This window comes from Lacerta agilis, chromosome 5 (genome assembly GCF_009819535.1).
Source record: "Lacerta agilis isolate rLacAgi1 chromosome 5, rLacAgi1.pri, whole genome shotgun sequence".
Classification (NCBI taxonomy): Eukaryota; Metazoa; Chordata; class Lepidosauria; order Squamata; family Lacertidae; genus Lacerta; species Lacerta agilis.
The window spans coordinates 14,823,307-14,841,951 of NC_046316.1; the positions used below are offsets into that span (position 1 = coordinate 14,823,307).

Here is an 18,645-nt window from a genome sequence, read left to right on the forward strand (position 1 = left end):
CCTAGAGATGCTGTATGATTTCTAAGATTTTATGTGGCAGTTCCATCTCCCTTATTTCACCCCCCCCCCATGCACCCCTCTTTTGTGGCTTATATTAAAACTAGAGATTAAAAGTTGCTGAAAATTACATAGGATTTGCCGTTTGTTTTCTTCAAACCGAGTTTCTCAGCAATAACCCTGAGAGCAAAACTTTCTTCCAGAATGAAAATATATGGAAATAGTCTTTTTGCCATTTCCTCTAGTGGAGTAAAGGGTTCAGACAAGGCAAAGAACACAAAGAGAAACAGTTCTATATAAAGAAGCAGCTTTTAACTATAAAGCAGGGGGTGAGAAGCCTGCGACGTGCCAGATGTTGCTGGACTCCAACTCCCATCATCCCTGACTAATGGCTATAGTGACTGGGGCTGATGGGAGTTGGAGTCCAACGGCTTCTTGAGGGCCTCAGGCTCCTCCCTGCTGCTAATAAAGCTCCCCAAAGTTGATTCAGATATCCAGTTCCTGTGACGTCTTGAGCTCTGAATCTACCACAAACATTTCTATACCACTGCTGTCTATGCAGACGCTCATGCACTGGACCCTGTCGAGAAAGCTAGCGCTATGGGAATCTCAGCCTGGGAAGCTCATCTGTAAAATGCAGAATGGAAGCCATTTTAGAACGTGACTGCATCCCGATTTCAAACAGTTGTCAAAATTCGAATGAGCACTTTAGCTCTTCTTTTGTGCATTACTCTTTCCGTATTCTCCTAAGAGTTAATAACCCTGGAGTTATTGATATGACACTAATTTGAAGCAGTGCCCAATCGCATCGCTACAAATTAGCTTCAGACACCAAACAGTATTCAATTTAGGATTGGAAGGAAGCGGGTGGGGTGGGGGTGGGTGGGGTGGGGGCGAGGGATAATCTGTCCTGAAATTGGTGCAGGGAACTTCCCAGAACACTTGATGTACTTTCTCAATCCTGCAGCTGTTTCTAAACGCTTCCTCCCAAAGGCACATTTAGGACTAAATTAAATGTAACTTTGACTTAATTAACATTTTAAATGATAATGAACACAATGTAGATTCATAGGAAGCATTTATATTGTGTTGTAAAAATGGATAAAAATTTAATAGCTCTTTGTTAATAAGTTATGTCTCTCCAGACCTGTAAAGCCTAAGGCAGTCCAATGCTCTACTCTAAAGTCTAATCTGGGCTCCCTAATGCAGGTGGAAGAAGGAGGCAGAAGTCTGGCTTGACATTTGCTCTAAGCCTGCTCTGGATCAAGGCTCTGCTTGTTCATAAGTACTTTATTTCATATAAGTAAAGGTCAGGATTTGGGCTCAAGGCAGGGCTACGACAGAAACGTTCAGGAGGAAACTGAGCTAGTCCTGGCATCTGTCGCTTGAGATAGCTCAGGAGGAGGAGAGATGGAGAGCTAACTGGCTAGCATCTGTCCTACACCGAGGAGGTAACAGGGAGAATCTGTTGCCTGGTGGTAAGAAACTGTCAGGGTGAGTTTCATGACAACCAGCCACACTCAGGAAATAAAAATGCAAACATAATTTCCATGTCACCTTTCATAAGGCCCTCTCTGAAACCCGCTCCATGGGCTGGAGACAGCTTTTCTTCCCCTAGCCTGTCCCCATCAAGGCAATCCATTCACTAGTCACTTTCCTGTGACCCTGGTAAGAAACACTACCCAAAGTAGAGGCCCGAAGCGATTTCTCAAAAAGACTTCTCTCTGCCTCTTCCGTGCTCCCCGCCTTTTCCATCTAACTCTTCAGAAATATTTGCTGCTAAACTTGGGAGCATCTGCCGCCTGCACAGAAGCTGGTACATGTAATATTCAAAGGGTTGAGGACATCACCAAACAAATTCCTTTGCACTAACCCCCAACGACGAGCATCTGAGCTAACCTACTGCACTGCAGTATCTATTTAATACATTCTGGCTATTTATAATAAACTAGTCAGGCTGTCTTGCGTTTGTTATTCTATTGCAGCAACCGGCTTTGAATGGGAGAGTCTATCCCCTTTCCCTGCTACACACTCCTTGTATTTCTCCAGCTATCAATCCTTCAAATCTATATCATCCTCAAGCAAGCACAATAATCCACTGAAATATTCATGTCAAAGACCTAAATATAAAACTACACATACCAATAGTTTTGGAAATTAATATTTTACAGGGGAAATGTGAATGAAAAAATGATTGTGGCAAGAAGAAGAAGAAGAAGAAGAGTTTGGATTTGATATCCTGCTTTTCACTACCCGAAGGAGTCTCAAAGCGGCTAACATTCTCCTTTCCCTTCCTCCCCCACAACAAACACTCTGTGAGGTGAGTGGGGCTGAGAGACTTCAGAGAAGTGTGACTAGCCCAAGGTCACCCAGGAGCTGCATGTGGAGGAGTGGAGACACGAACCCGGTTCCCCAGATTACGAGTCTACCGCTCTTAACCACTACACCACACTGGCAACAACCCACCAGTTTGTATATGGCTGGTCAGAGCAATTGAGCACAGGGATGAGGAGTCTGTGGACCTACAGATGTTGCCTGGCAACTCACAGCATCTTTGGCTAATAGCCAAACTAAAGGGGCTAGTTGGAATTGCAGTCAAACAGAATTTGGAGGGCTACTGATTCCCCACCTTTCACCGAGCAATTAAAATGTCCAGCAAAGGTTCCAATTCTCTACCTCAGTGGTCCCCAATTATTGGTCCGTGGACCCCGGGGGTCAGTGTAACACACCCCGTGGGTCTATGGCACATACCCATCAGCTGTCAGGGACATCATCTTTTTGGGCACCACACTCTCATGTGGGTCATGTGATTTGTATGGGACTGTAGTCTGGAAGATGTGTGTTCCAGTTTTGTGCTGGGACATGTTGGAGGGTATGGTGGCACCAGTGCTATTTTTCTGGGGGGAAAGAGGTGTTGTAATTCACCATGAACGCCTCCCTTGTTCTCTTATAATGGCAATGACGCCCACCTGAGAGGTGCCAGAACTGAGTTCCAGCGAGTTCTGGCTGGAAAAAAAGCCCTGGGTGGCACCATTCAAATAACAGACATTACCATGGAGATACCACATTTGCAAAAGTAAGGGGTCCATGGCTTGGCTTTTGAAAAACAGGGAGTCCGCTGTACTTAGCTATTTGTAAGCCACTGTTCTACCTCCTCATTTGTTAAGAAAGACAAGTGATGTAAAGATATAAAGCAACACAAATAACTTTTCTTTCCCCAAACACGCAAACTCTTCTGCTAGGAAAAAACTTACTAAAAGCAACAGGTATTACTGTTAGTCAGATTGCACACTGTTCCGGGCAGGGACTTTATATGTTGTTTGTTTGTTTGTTTTCTATACCGCTTTATATTTTAAAGAAAAATCTCAAAGCGATTTTAAAGCATATTAAATCAATAAAACATAAATAAAACAATCTGAAGAAAGTCAAATATGGAGTCAAAGCTACACAATTAACATAAAATTAAAATATTATCTTAAAGATTTCAAAATAAAACATTACAAAGGAGGTCAGCTACAGAATACATATTTAACATAAAGTTAACAAAAATTATATTACTACTACTAGTTTTTCATATTGCAGAAGCGCTGCTAAGTGAACGCATAGTTGGCATACTATAAAGTATTGACAGTAATTCATTCTGAAGCAATGAATTCTTGTTCATTATTCTATCTACAGCATGACATTTATAGTGAAGCCAGTGATTCCTAAATAGTGGATAAAGCATCAGCCACTGGGTTGCTGGAGCCTTGTGGGTGGTCCATCACACTGCCAGCAGTTTGTACTGGGATTATAACAACACAAGAATTTGAAGAGGGATGACAGTCAGGTCATGGGGTTAACTAATAAAGCAACATGTGGGTCTCAGACAAAAGCAAAATCCCACTGGTGTTCCTACCCAAGTCAAGTTTTTTGCATTATTGGAAGGGTGTATTATTCACATACCTTCCCTTTTGCCCATTTTTTTTCTTTACACAAAGTATACTGAAAGCAGTGGCGGATTTAGAGGGGCGCGGGCGGTTCTGCTGCACAGGGCACCGAGCCAAGAGCCCACATAACTGAGAATAACCATTTGGAGGCACCAAATTGTGGCCTCAAACAGGGCGCCATATTACGAAAGATTGCCAAAGTACACCCCTGATGAAAGTATCCCTTTCAACACATGGGAGTTCGCAACATGTAAGAACTGTGCATTAGATAATTGCTAGCAAATGTACTCCAGCGACGGGAAGGCTTGAAAACCAGTTGAAACTTTTTATTTGGGCATTCAGGGTTATCATCAAACACCACAAAGAGGAAAGTCGGGTCTACAACAATCCTTATTCCTGGGAAGTTGTTCTCATTGTTCCTTACTCAGAGAGTCCACTCACATAAATATAGCCCCTCACTTTCAGGTTTCTGTTTCTTCATTGCCTGTGCTGATGAAATACTTTAGAACAGGGGGTCAGCAAACCTTTTCAGCAGGGAGCCAGCCCACTGTCCCGCAGACCTTGTGGGGGGCTGGACTATATTGGGGGGGGGGAATGAATGAATTTCTATGCCCCACAAATAACTCAGAGATGCATTTTAAATAAAAGCACACATTCTACTCATGTAAAAACATTGGATTTTACTTTCAAGTGCACACGTGTAGGGCTGTGCTACAAGGCAGATGAAACCCCTTAACTTGATTGGTGATGGCTAATGGAATATAACAGACGTCAAAGTAGAGGAAGGAATTTTTTTTTTGGGGGGGGGGAAGCAACCTAAGCATCTACTGTATATTTATTATGAGTTTCCTATACAGCAGGAGTGGGGAAGTTCCAGTCCATGGACCAAACAGGGCAAGGTATGCCTCCTAATTTGGTCCATGCTGTATAATATACAGAAAATGTCCTAGCAATGCTGGTATAACGCCCTGCTCTGCAAGTAACAAAACAGCTGACATTCCTCTCCCCAAGCTTCTATTTTCTAGTTTAGCAAGTCTGCAGATGAGGCCATTAGACCATCCCTTGTACACCACGCTGGCTTTCTTTACAAAGGTCAGATATTTGTGACACATATAGTGTCTGATTTCTCATCTCTGTGGGCTTGAATTAATACATTTTTTTATTGTGTCACTCTGCCCTTGATTTAATTGTCTTTTTATATTAGTCTCGTTAAGAGAATGTCAGGCCAAAGTAATGCTTAATGCTCTCCAACAGAGACCAGTTTGGTTGTTTCATAAAAATTTGGGTTAGGAAAACACAGCTGCCTGATTGTAATCTCTTGTGTAGCCCTAATAAGATTTTCCTGCAGGGCTTGAAATCATCTCATTTTTCTTTGCAGGGTTTCTTAAGTTCCAGTTGCTCAAAGAAACCTTGGTTCCTTGCTTCTTCCATTGGTGCCATACACAGCCCCAAGATACTAATAACTACAGGTTCACAGGATGCTGAAAGGGACATACTCTGTAACAGTGACATTTTTTTAAAAAAAGGTAAACAATAAGGACAAATTTAAATTATAGTATTTCTTTGCAACGTTATTTCTGTTCTGTTGCAGCTATTAAAAGTCATGTGCAGCAGAGGAAATAGTTTAAGAAATAGTTTTCCTATCCAACTGTGCTCCAAAGGTTAAACATTCACCAAAAAAATAATACTTTTAACATTTGTACAGTGCAATCTCACGTACACTATCTCAGTAATTCTTTCAACCCACTGGTAAAGTCAGCCAGTAAGTTCATGAGCTACGATTGCTCCCCAAAACCCTCTACTTGCCTCTCAATTCAGAGGAAGCCTTTCCCCCCACCCTCTACCCAATTTATCCCATCTCCACAACAGCTATTTGGACAACCCAGGCACCAATACTAATATCAGAGCATTCCCAATGCCTTACCTACACAGAGATTCAAAGCAGGAGAGCGTTATGATGGAAAAAACTAATTTCCGTGTGACATAAAAGGAGCCCTTCTAGATCAGACGAAAGGCCCATCTAGCACAGTCGTCTGTTCTCACAGTGGCTCTTCAGATGCCTAAGGGAAGCTCATAAGCAGGACAGGAATAGAATAGCCCTCTCCATCTCATATTCCCTGGCAGTCATTATTAAGAGGCATCCTGTCTTTAAACTGGAGTAGTAAATAGTTTTATCCTCCATACAAGCAGGACATCCACCGAGGTCATAGTGCTCACTGTGACATCATATTGGTGGCTGGCAGGCAGAGAGAGTTCCCATGGTATCATCAACAACCTCCCAGAAATGGTAGTGATGGGCATAAATCATCACAGAGGTCATATCCACTATTTTTTACAAGGGGCATGTAACACATTTCCCCATGATGAGAAAGAAAGAAAGAAAGAAAGAAAGAAAGAAAGAAAGAAAGAAAGAAAGAAAGAAAGAAAGAAAGAAAGAAAGAGTTTGGCACAGACTATGGTTGCAACTTCCTGGAGCATCTAAATTTTACCGCTACTGGAGAAAGGATACTGAGCCTTGCAGGTAAGTGATTTGTGTGAGCGTAACTACAGGTTACGCTCACACAACACCCTGGAAAAGACTCTGATGTTGGGAAAGATGGGGGGCACAAGTAGAAGGGGACGACAGAGGCAGGGCCGTCTTAAGCCTATCTGGCGCCGTGGTGCAGGGATCTGTCCGGCGCCCCCCACGCCCCCCATCCTTTGGCAAACAGTGCCTTGTACCGCCTCCCTAACTCCCTCCCTCCCTCCAACCAGCCGGAGCCTCCGGGGGTGGGGGAGCACCCCAAATATACCTGCTCCTCTCCAGCACCCCCAATGCACCTGGAAGCGCGCAGGGCGGCTGGGACTGGGAGCCCCCCCAAAGGCGCAAGAAACCCCTTCTAAGCACCCAAGAATAAAAGCAGTGTTTTTCGGGGGCCAGGAAGGGGCCAGAGGATCCACCATCTGGGCAAGCTGCAGGACAAAATGTGGAACGCCACCCGTTTAATTGCGCGGGGTTGGGCTGGATGACACCGTGGGGTCACTTCCAACTCTCCAGTTCTGCCACAAACTCGGGGAAAACAAGCATGGGGTGTGTGTGTGTGCGTGTGTACGTGCAGCAGGGGACCTTGGTAAGCGTCTAAAACAAACCGGTCCCCCCTTTTTTGATGGAGCTGGGTGGGATTCCAAAATAAAAAGCAAAAGTGCTCCAGCAGCAGGCTGGAGAAGCGCTCAGAGGAGTGGCGGCCACCAGGGATCGTGCCCCACTCAGGACCCCTCGGGTTCCTTCCCGCCGCCCCACGCCCTACTCCAGTCCTGTGCAGCGGCAGGCTGGAGAAGCGCTCAAAGGAGCGGCGGCTGCTGGGGATCGTCGTGCCTAGCCCGGGACCCCTCAGGCTCCTTCCTGGCTGCCCGGGAAGCAGCAGGCTGGAGAAGCGCCCCGACGACCAATTGCGGTGCTGAGAGGAGGGGCGGCCGCCGGGGATCACGCCCACCTCCCAGGCAGGGCGCGCACACCAGCTGAAGAGGGGCGGACAGAGGGAGGGAGGGAGGGAGGGCTGATCACTGCGCGCACGGCTCGCCGCCACCGATCGCCTCCTCCTGCCTTCTCCCTGGTGGCGGGCGAGCAGCGGATGAGGGGCGTGGCGCTGGAGCGGCGTGGGGCTCTGCGCGCCCTTCCAGTGCTCCCGGGATGGGAGGCGAGGGCGGCCAGCTCGCAGCCTGCCTGGGAGCGGCATGGGCGGTAGTGGCTGCGCTGCCGGCGTGCGAGCGCCCGGCCACCAGCCCGCCCGTGGGGGCGGGGGCGGGTTGGGGAGGGGGGCGCCCAGTATGCCGACAGGCTCGCGGGGCGCCCCTGAGGGGTCCGGCGCTCTGGCGCACCGCGCCACTAGCCTCTATGGATGAGACGGCCCTGGACAGAGGATGAGATGGCTGGACAGTGTTCTTGAAGCGAATGGCATGAGTTTGGCCGAACTGCGGGAGGCAGTGGAGGATAGGGGTGCCTGGCGTGCTCTGGTCCATGGGGTCACGAAGAGTCGGACACGACTGAACAACAACAACTACAGGTGCAAGTAGATAAACAGGTACCGCTCCGGCAGTAAGGTAAATGGTTTTCCGTGCACTGCTCTGGTTTCGCCAGAAGTGGCTTAGTCATGCTGGCCACATGACCAGGAAGCTGTACACCGGCTCTCTCGGCCAATAAAGCGAGATGAGCACCGCAACCCCAGAGTTGTCCATGACTGGACCTAATGGTCAGGGGTCCCTTTACCTTTACCTACATAGACTGCGGGGGAGGGGGGGAGTGGAAGAAGCAGCAGTGTGGGGGTGCTGGTTATGGAGGAGGAGAAGCAGAGATAAGCAGAATGAAGGAACTGCTTCCCCATTTGTTTGTTTGCTTAGCAAGCCCATTTTAATCCATGCTGCATAACCATAGTGCCCTTGATCTGAAGAACACTACAATTAGTCCTGCCCACCTAAAAGAGCTTTGGAATTTTTCTTCTTCTCGCAGCAGCTTTCCATACTACATGGAAAATCTCTTTCGAAACTGGTGGGTTCTGCAAAGGGGTAAAAAAATTCCATTGGGTAAGCACCCAGTACCTCTTTGAATCTTTCTATTTTTTTCCTGGGGGGAAGGTCACTATTTTGAATGGTGTTGTGAGTCACCAAGTGAACTTTTCCGCTACTGCAAAGAAAGATATTGCAAGGCCCATGCCTTTAGCTACAGGAAGGTAGGCAATTCACAACACTGCAAGTTTAAATGGATGTGTAAAATAGATGTTCTCACAGGGCGCAATCTAGCAAGAAGTTCTCCTTTTGCCAGATAAATTAAAATGGATGGGGGCTGCGGAGGAGTAAAGGTTTTACAGTTTCCATTCATTACATGGAAGAATTTCCCACAGGATTGTGACCAAAATACTGTGGTAGCCACTTTTTCTTTAAGGATATCTTTCACCAGTTCCCCCCCTCCTGTTTATTATTATTATTATTGTACGATTGTTTCTCTTTAAAATGAAAAGCCGGGAGAGAGATTGGTGGGAGAGAGAAAAAGGGAAAAAATGAAAAGCACATTAAGCCATCTTAGAAGCACACACTGACTCAATGGGGAGGGGGGGGGGGAGGCTGTGACCAAAGCCAGCCCTGTAATAGTATAATGACCTTTAATGAGTGTCTTGGGAAACAATACAGTGCTAGCATGAAAGACAAAGGGCAAAACCGATCAAGGTTTTGCTGACACTAATTCAAAATGATTTCCCGAACAACTGAAGAATGTAAGGGAGGTAATCTGATCCGCCAATCTGACCTCACTTTGATTCCAGGGCCTTACTGCTGCCATTTCTAATTGTCAAGCACTCTACATTTCACATCTGCTCATATTTAATGAAAAGCCAACTCTCACCACTGTTCTTTGAGCTAACCAGCTCTTGTCAAAATGGGCATTGTCTGACCTCTCCTCACTGGAAGGAAAATGCTGGTTTCTATTGAAGCCTTGCCAATCGGATTTCAAGGGTGTGTGGGTGGGTGTACATGGAGATGCAGATATTACAATCGGGGACAACATCAGCTAATAAACTAGCATTGGTTTACAAAGGGCATGGACTGGTATTGATTGCTTGTTTCTTATTATTAACCATCAAAGGTGGGCGATCTCACACACACACAGAGAGAGAAGAATTAAACCTTGTTTTTGTGTGACAGTGTGAAGGACGGGTGGAAGGTGAGAGAGGGAAGCAGAGCAACTAAAGACCTCCTAAGCCATCAACATCACTTTTATGACTGAATGCAATATGTGGTTAATGCATTTTTTAAAAGCTGTACTTTGGGAGGCGCCAATGATATCACATGCAGCGTGTTTTGGTTTGGGGGGGGGGGGCTGATTAGGTTATGCAGCCCAAACCTTAACGCTCCTTCCCTTCTAAAGGAAGCAGTAAATAATAGAAAGTTGCACCACTCTTCCAAGTTATAGTTTCTTTTTTGCTTGCAGATGCCACTATGAATAGAAAATTGATGGGTACGTCTAGTTGTTGTGGACACTCCAATGATGTGCCAGCCACAATTCAGTAATGACTGGTAAGTACAATGGATACAAGAAGTGCTAGGTGGGTATTCAGGGGAGACTGGGTTCAAGGTAGATTAAGTTGGTAAAATGAATGGGAAGTAAAGTCATGAGTAACCTGCCTTATGGATTTCAATGGCACCTAAAGTCAACATACTCTGGATCTAGCCCACCGGCATCAAGCCATCATTAAAGCCCTTGCCTTGGAACCTGCATGTTCCTCCAGGGCAGGGTTCCTCCAGACAGATATACTTTGGGTGTTCACCAGAAAGATTGAGCTTTGACCTGTGCCATTTTGGATTACTCATTTTTATTTCAAAATACTGATCCCTAGATGGGCTAGAAGTAGGTCTTAGGCAAAGCTGGTAGGCTAAGGTGGAGGCAGAGCCAGGCAGAAGGCTGCCAGTGCAATCATGGGCATCTCCAGTTAATGGATTTCACGTAGACAGCATGGGAAAGTAGTAGCCAAGACTTTGGAGACCTATTGCCAGTCAGAGTAGACAATACTGCTCTACATGGATCAATGGTCTGATTCAGAATAAGGCAGCACCTAGCAACTCATGGGAGAAGTTAGTGCACTATAGAGTTTGCTATTTCTGCTCCAAAGTTTACTGACTTTTCAGTTCTCAGTGCTGGTTACCTGTCCCCAATATGTTTCACTGGCTACTCAAGTGTTACCCTCAAAGGCTTGCATGGACCACCAGATCAAAACACATAACTAGATAAGTTATACAGAGCAAACAGTTTGTGAAACACCCAACAACCATGAACTGATACCAGCAGTGCTAAATGATAACCAAATTATGTTAGTTCAGACAAAAGATGGGTCATTTGCAGATCTCCAAAGGTACACCTTTGATGCTAAACACGTTGTGTGCTACACATACTGCAAACTGTTCCAAATCTTCCCAAAATAGCTACAGCATTTGTTCCCTAAGTCATTGTCCCTATGCCTAGTTCCGAACATAGCATGTCTACCACAGCCATTAAGAAAGCATTTAACCACCATTATACTGTGCGTATGAATCAGAAACAAAATGTCACGAAACTGCACTGTTGCCAAGATGCATTTCCCCTGAAAAGCTCACAAGAGGAAGGGAGAGCAACAATTACACAAAATATTGTTTCTTTTAATGAAGTACATTGAAGAATATATAAATATAGATCTGTATAAATTAAAGTAGTTGTAAGGGGGGAAGGAAACGTGCTGAATCACGGCATTTTTTAAAAAAAGGAACAAGAAAAGGAAAAGGGGAGGGGAGAAAGCCAAAACAATAAAACCACAATGTACGACACAGGACGGGGATGATACCACAGACACCACAGACATGGAACAGCATGTGCTGGTGTTAAAACTTACAGGCACGTAAACTGGTGGAGCAATCATTAACAGAGACAGAAGAAAGTGGGAAGGCTCTCTCAAGGGTGTCCATGTTACTATGCACACTGCCTGACATGCAAGAGCAGTCACGCTCAGAGCGTCCGCAATCAAAACAACATGCCAGTTTGATTCTCTTGTAGATGGACATCTTGGCTATAACCATGGGTTGGATGGGAGGAGAGGAAGAGTAGCAGGTTAATGGAAAGGTTAAATATAACAATGCAGCTGGAAGGTCATTTAAGGGATTTAAGATACAGGCCTTAGTTTATGGCAGTCTTGACCCAGGGATATAATCATTCTGATTATGAATAACACTGTGGTTGTACGTCAAATGTAGAGGAAAGGTAAGTGATTCTCTCTGTTCTGTCTAGGGGGTGACACAAGATGAAGACTTTTTTTTGGCATGGGGGTAATAAGAACCACCAAAGAGAGGCAGAAACGTATAAAGGCTTTCCCTCGCGCCCTTGTCACCACTGTAACCATTAAAGCGAAAAGGTGAATAGTGCAAAGCCATTGCTTCTTAAGCTAAATTTGGCTTTGGCTATTTCCTCCCCTCAGTACTAAGGAGACCACAATCCCATTCGTTGAGCATGCACCTCAGAGGACATAAAACCAATCTGATGAAATACCAACTTATGTCCATTGCAAGAGATGCTGCTACTAGCTGGGATTCCTGCATTGCAGGGGGTTGGACGATGACACCCAGGGTGCCTTCCAGTTCCACAATTCTGTGGTTCTAAGTTCAACATTAAGGGCAGTTCACATGTAAGGCATCACCAGAGTGCACCAAATATGGGTCCATTGGAACATGTTGAACCAATCATCACCATCATCATCATATTTTCTCTTCTGTATCTATTGCGGGATTTCAGTACTGTAATCACCACAAGAAATAAATTTGAAAAGCCATCAAATGTCATGAAGTCAATGATTTCCCCCTTTTTCAGTCAGGCTGATGAAGCTCAATGCAAATTGACAGTCCTTCAACTTGGAATGGTTTCAGGTTTCAGTGCTGTCTTTGAGAAAGCCCAATTTGTTCAACTCTACTAAAGTGACTTCATTCACAAATAACACATGAAGGTGAAACCAAAGGACACATCTTATAATTGTTTCTCATGTTGCACTGGGCCATATTTTATTGGCAATGGCTTAGCGTGAACTAATTTAATTTATAGTGGCATTGAAGCATGTCGCTGGTAGTCAAAAAGTACAACCCGCAAGAGCAAATGTGCACCCAAACTTTTTTTAAAAATAAAATAAAAAATAAAAATAAAAGGCTTGTAACCTTCCAAAGAAGCAGTCACAATTCCCATGTTAATTTAAAACATTTCCCATTGACTTGGGGGGGGGGTTGCTGTTGTTTTAAAACTGAGAAAGGAGGATATAAATCTTCCAAAATGGGTCAAGTCCTATTCTAAGGCCTCTTATGACTTGCCATACACAGTATATCTGACAAGCAAGGGGTAACGTCATGGTTGTGGGAAAACAGGCATTGAGGGAGATGGATGAGTGATCTCTTCAGCAGTGATTCTGTTCCTCTAAAAGTTTTGCTTGCATTTCCTGTGGCATGTGTTCTTAGCATTCTCATTGAGTTATCTTGCAGCTGTTTGAATATGTCAACATGCAACATCAGGCTCGGTCAGCACACCATACATCATTCCCCAGAACTTGATTTTTTAGGACAAAGATGGAATTCCACTACAGCTTTTGATAGGTAACAGTTTAGACTACTAAAAATTATTCCGGACAACTTATAGTTAGTTCATCAGTTTCCCCCGTCTTTTCTTTGCATCTCCATAAATCATTTAAGGGTTATTCAGAAAAAAGAGGGGAAACACTTCTTCATTCTACAAAGATTATGTTTGTCCAAATATTCCTACATTTAAAAAACCACCAAAACATAACAATATTTGGCTTTTTCTTTTTGTTTAAAGGAAAATTAAGATCTGGTCTGAAATGCACTGATTTGGTGAAAGAAAAATGAAAGTTCTTCCATGCATAATATACAACTGCTTTGAAGAAGCTTCTACTAATCAAATGCTGTAGCGAAACCCAAGTAACTGCCAGTTGTATAATGTTTTGATATTGGTTAGTAACAGTCCCTGGTTTTCATTTCCATCTAAGTTGTATTTTGTCAAAATGCAGTAATAGAATAAGACACCAGGGGAGGGGAGGGTACAGAAGAGGAAAATATTTAAGAACCATTTCTTCAACAATAATTTGTATTCTTCTGTTCAATAATGGAACTGGTGCAAGGCACATTTCAAGACCCAATGCATTTCAGGGACTGTTTTTAATTATTAATATCAATTATTCTGGAGACCATGCATCATTTTATAATACATTCAGTTAACATGCAGGAAACAGTCTCAAATCTGATAGCAAACTTCTCAAAAGGACTTGCTATGAAGGTTTTAATCAATCATCATATGAGCAATCACATATCAGAGCAGCACAGTTTGTAAGGCAACATGCTTATTACTCTTCATTCCTGTTACACAGTCATTTTGCATTCATACCAAATAGAAGAGGAAAATAAATATTTTTAAATGCACCCGCAAACATATAACAAGATGGAGTATTAGGAATAATGGTTGCTGAGCAGATTAAAGACATGATGGAATGATTAAAGCTGGTGCAGCCAGACACATACTGTTTCCCATTAAACCACCATAAATGTTAATTAAATATGGCAATCAGCAGAAAGACAGGAGACTCTTTTGTACAACTTCATTAATTTTGGTGCCATGGTACTTGGAGCACCACTAAAAATTCTACAAAAGCCAACCAGTTTCAATCATATACCCTCGGAAGAAGGTACTGTATCTGCCCACTAAACAATATTTTCACTTTGACAAGCAAAGCAAACGGGGATAAAGGTCTTCTCTGCTGATTACCTGGTTTTTTTTTGTTACCATTGTCTATCCAACTGCTACCACTCCTCTGCCTGCCTTTACATCACCAATGGTAACAAAAAGTAGATCTATGAGGACATCTAGTGGAACTGCACCAAACAACAGCTGGCTAAAGAAAACCTGGACTCCATGTCAGTCAACTGGGGTTGAGTAAAAAAAAAGGGGGGGGAGGGAAAAAGAGCCAGACTACCGTTATGAATTGAAATGGATACAATGTCATTTCAATTCAACTTCTCTTATGATCCACAGCAAGAGGTAAATGACAACAAAGGAAAACTTCACAAAGAAATTACGGTCACAAAGGAACTGTAGTGTTACAGGAACAGCTAGATTGATTTAATTTTGCCTTGTGGCGATGTTGGTTAAGATCATCAACCTGAAGAACAGCAAAGGGTTCCCCCCACAGCACAGTTTCAGCTGTGTAAAAAATATTTTAGAAATTTAAAAATACAGCAGCGTGTCTTAAAACTGGTTGTGACAATTGATTTTTTTCTCTGCGCTCAACAGGCAGAGCTTTTTCTCACTTACTTCATAGTACGCCAGGGAAACCACAGCCTTCCTGTGCCCTCTGCAAATTATTATTATTATTATTATTTTAAAAAGTTCTGGCTTTTAAATAATATTAAAGGGAGAATGTTAGCTGTTTCCAATTATACAGACTGCCAGGGTTTCGCAGTCAAAAATTGCTTAGCTTTATATAAGGATTAAAGGAAGCAGTTTGATCATTCTACTATATAGTACTTTTCCTAATGTTTCATAGCATGCTTGGATTAATGGTGTCTAAGAAAGCAATAAACTTTTTAATATTCCTTGCCTTTTATATTCCTTCAGTATACAACATGGGGAAGTAGAATGCTTCTTAATAAATGAGTATCTACACTAAAATTATAAACGGCAAATCTAAATACCACTGAAAATCCTCTGCACACCACAGTCTTGTCTTTCCCACACTCAGTAAGCATCAGCAATGTATTGCCTGACAGTACTGGTTCTAGCCGAGATCAGAGTTTGAGTGCTGGTGTGCAAGGAAGAATAAACAAAACTTTACTTTTAGATCTTTTAGGACAAGTTGGGCAGTATTATTTTCTGCCGAGTGCCGCATTCGTTTAGGGATAATCTGTTGAGTGCTACATGCTGACTGTGCATGGGGCTAAAACAGGGGTTGGCAACCTAAGGCCCATGGGCCACAAGCGGCCTATGGGGGGTCATTTAACAGGCCCACAAACCACCCACTCCGCTAAACCAGCGCAGCGCAGCATGGGGACTCACTTCCGTGGCGCCGGAAATCGTGTCTGCGCAGGCGCAGGAAATCGCGGGCAAGGTGATCCGGCCCACGGAGGGATCTCCGCTGGAGTGAACCGGCCCAGGCGAGGTAAACCTTGCCAACCCCCTTTCTGACACCTGCTTCCACCCACTTTTTCTCCCTCTTCCTTCTGATTTGCTGTTCACTTTTACCAAAGTTCTGAACTAGTCACTTGCAGGGGGCTTTGGGAATCAACTGGGGAGGGGGGGCACATAAAATTAGGCTAAGGGACACATGTGTCACTAAGGCTGTTCACTCCTGCTTTATCTAAACATTGGCAAAATAACACCCTTTAAACTCACACCAACAGCTGTGGGTGTGGATTTTGTAACCAGAATTGGCAAGAAAAATCTACCCATTTTGACTCGCCTCTGAAAATAAGGTACCGGTATGTGCCAACCCGACAACCAATCTTATTTTGACAGCTGAAATCTGACTCCTCCAAATATTCAGGTAACAAGTTTGAATTTCAAATAACAATGTTTGAATGTACTAAAATTTGATACCCGAATTGTGCATTCATTGACTGATTATTCAGACCTCGTCTGATGACTGGGACTGGGACTGACATTTCAGTGACACAACGGATGCCTCTCAAAGACTATGGATTTATTGCCCTGCCAGTAACTAAATGATTTTGCTGAACATTACTTAAGAGTTAAATATATTCACAAGTATCAGGATTCTGACTGGGATGATGTTTTACAGAACTAGCGCTTCTAAAGAAAACTAAACTAATATTAAGAGTAAAAACTAGGATTATATGAAGAAGTTTAATCATTATAATTTAATAAAGCAAATGAACTCTATATGGCATATGGTTTGTTTTCCTTAAACATGGTTAGCTCCCGCAGTGATCTAGTCTCTGTGCTTGCTAGTTGACATATAATGCCATCTGGGGACAGAGTTTAGTGTGCCAGGCTAACCCAAAGTGTTAAACACCTGGGTCTTAACCAGAGCTGCGGCAGCAAATGATCCATGATTCCTGCTAACCATGGTTAAGTCTTATTTCTGCATATGTATTTTTAGTTATAAGAATGTTGATTAACTGCCAGCTCATTCTAAATATCAAGGCTGCCATAAAACTGTAAAGTCATAAAGTTATAAAATCATATAACTCCAGGAAAATGTATGTGTGAGAAGGAAGTATTTCAAGTGGTGAAAAATCCAACAGTGCTAAGTTCTGAGCAATTGTTCCCAAATTAAATCAACTAGGGGAATTTAACCCCAGAAAGTCATACTAGTGAATTCTTCGTGAACTCTGTGCAAGGCAATGATCTTGGCCAGGCATGGCTAGACTTGGCCCTCCAGATGTTTTGGGACTACAACTCCCATCATCTCTAGCAAACAGGACCAGTGGTCAGGGATGATGGGGATTGTAGTCCCAAAACATCTGGAGGGCAAAGTTTGGCCATGCCTGATCTTGGCTCTATTCAGCCATCACTGATCATCTTGAACAAGCTGGCTAGTTAATGTGATCCCTGAGTTGCTCACGGATGCCGAGCCATGAACGTGCACTTTTGCTAATATTTGAAACCAGATAAAATTCACAATGTGATGTCCTTTTACACATTTCTATATCTGCATGGGAACTACTTATCTATGAGTGGTTTATAGCTGAGAGCAACATTTAAACAACCACATAGATGGTGGCTAATTGCGATGGTTCCTGGCCATGGAATTGGTACTTTGCTAGAAGCGAAGTCTTGGTTCCCATGGAAAGAGTGGTACAGTCAGCCCCTGCCTATGTGATCGGGATCATTTAATGCCTTCCCTGCTTTGTGGGTGCCACTCACAGGGAAGTGATCCTCATGTGTTTTGGAGGGCATATGAAAAGCATTTCAGTGGGGAGTGATAAACAAAATTGGAGACAGTGGATTCCACTAAAAATATACTTAGGTCATGCACACATGATCGTTATCATTTCTTCAGTAAAGTCTACAGACTAAGGGAAATACTTAGCAACAATAATTTATAATTAGTACTTTAGAACCACCTCTTTTTACTTAAGAACTGGTGCCTAATCAGTACAAGTACCACAACTGTATTAGTATATCAGGGTGCCTTAACTGGTGCACAGATGAGTATTTGCCAAGTTTGAATGTTTGATGCCGGAAGTCATTCATTGGGTATTTTATATTGAATGTTCTGTGCATCTTTGACTGGGGACTAGAGCTGAACAACAGAAGAAAGGGCATTTCTGCAATACAAATGTATACTGGTTTAAAACCAGTATACATGGCTTCCCTCAACCCTCCACAAAAGACTCCAAAGAACTGGCGGGTTTTCCGTTGGAGACCCTTGTAGGACAACAGTTCCCAGCGTTCTCCTGGGCTGAGGGGGATGAGTATTAACCTAGTCTGTGATGTTGACATGCTGCAAACAGGGATGGCAATTTCTCTCAGCCTCGTAATACATAAGGAAATTAGGAAAGCTTGAGAAAAAAAATTGTTTGATTTACAAATGGGGGGGGGAATACAGTTGGGAATGAGAAGAGGCCAGGGGAAAGCAAGTTGAAAGACTGCTGTATTTTCTTCAACGTCGCCCTGACCCACAAGGTCAATAAAGAATGAGAAAAGGTGTGGGTATGAGACGCCACCGCTACATGCAACATAAAAGTGTAAAGAAAGAATTGGAATACTGAACAAATGAATACTCTCCTACTGGAAGAAACACAGGTTGGATTGCACTCTGGGCTACAGGGAGCCCGTTTTTACTCACAATAGATCACTATCAGTGTGTAGTTAAAATATAGTAGGGGCCGTGTTCCAAGGCAGCAAGAGGAAAAATAAATCAAAACATTGTCAATTATCACAGGTTAATGCAATTTCCTTCAAACATTATCAGTGTACACACACATATGACCTGTACCTCGGGGGTTCAATGGCCCCCTTTTGGAAGGAACCATCGCGGCTGGAGGGGGGAAGAAAAGCATTACATATTTATACTAAACTGGTTAATACAACAAGAAGAAACCAGAGTAAGTATATCATCATCCACTGTCATCTCAGGCAGGCTGTAGCAAATATAAACTTTAGGGCTGTCATTCAGTTACATGAATCAGTCGTGTTAAGTTTTCATTGATCATT

The 18,645-nt window shown here is 43.5% G+C and overlaps 1 protein-coding gene across 14 annotated transcripts in view; it reads right to left on the reverse strand.

The window, feature by feature from the left end:
• LOC117046593 (calcium-activated potassium channel subunit alpha-1) overlaps positions 1–18,645 on the reverse strand; it is a 588,284-nt gene that overhangs the window by 153,461 nt on the left and 416,178 nt on the right. For 6 of the 14 annotated variants that reach the window (XM_033148697.1, XM_033148690.1, XM_033148689.1 and 3 more), the window contains one exon: positions 18,278–18,286. The exons of 4 other annotated variants lie outside the window; for them this stretch is intronic. In XM_033148697.1, the coding sequence (XP_033004588.1) occupies positions 18,278–18,286 (9 nt within the window). Of the gene's footprint in view, positions 1–11,317; positions 11,492–18,277; positions 18,287–18,645 lie in introns of all 14 variants that reach the window. 4 more of the 14 variants (XM_033148695.1, XM_033148684.1, XM_033148685.1 and 1 more) reach the window with 1 other exon arrangement.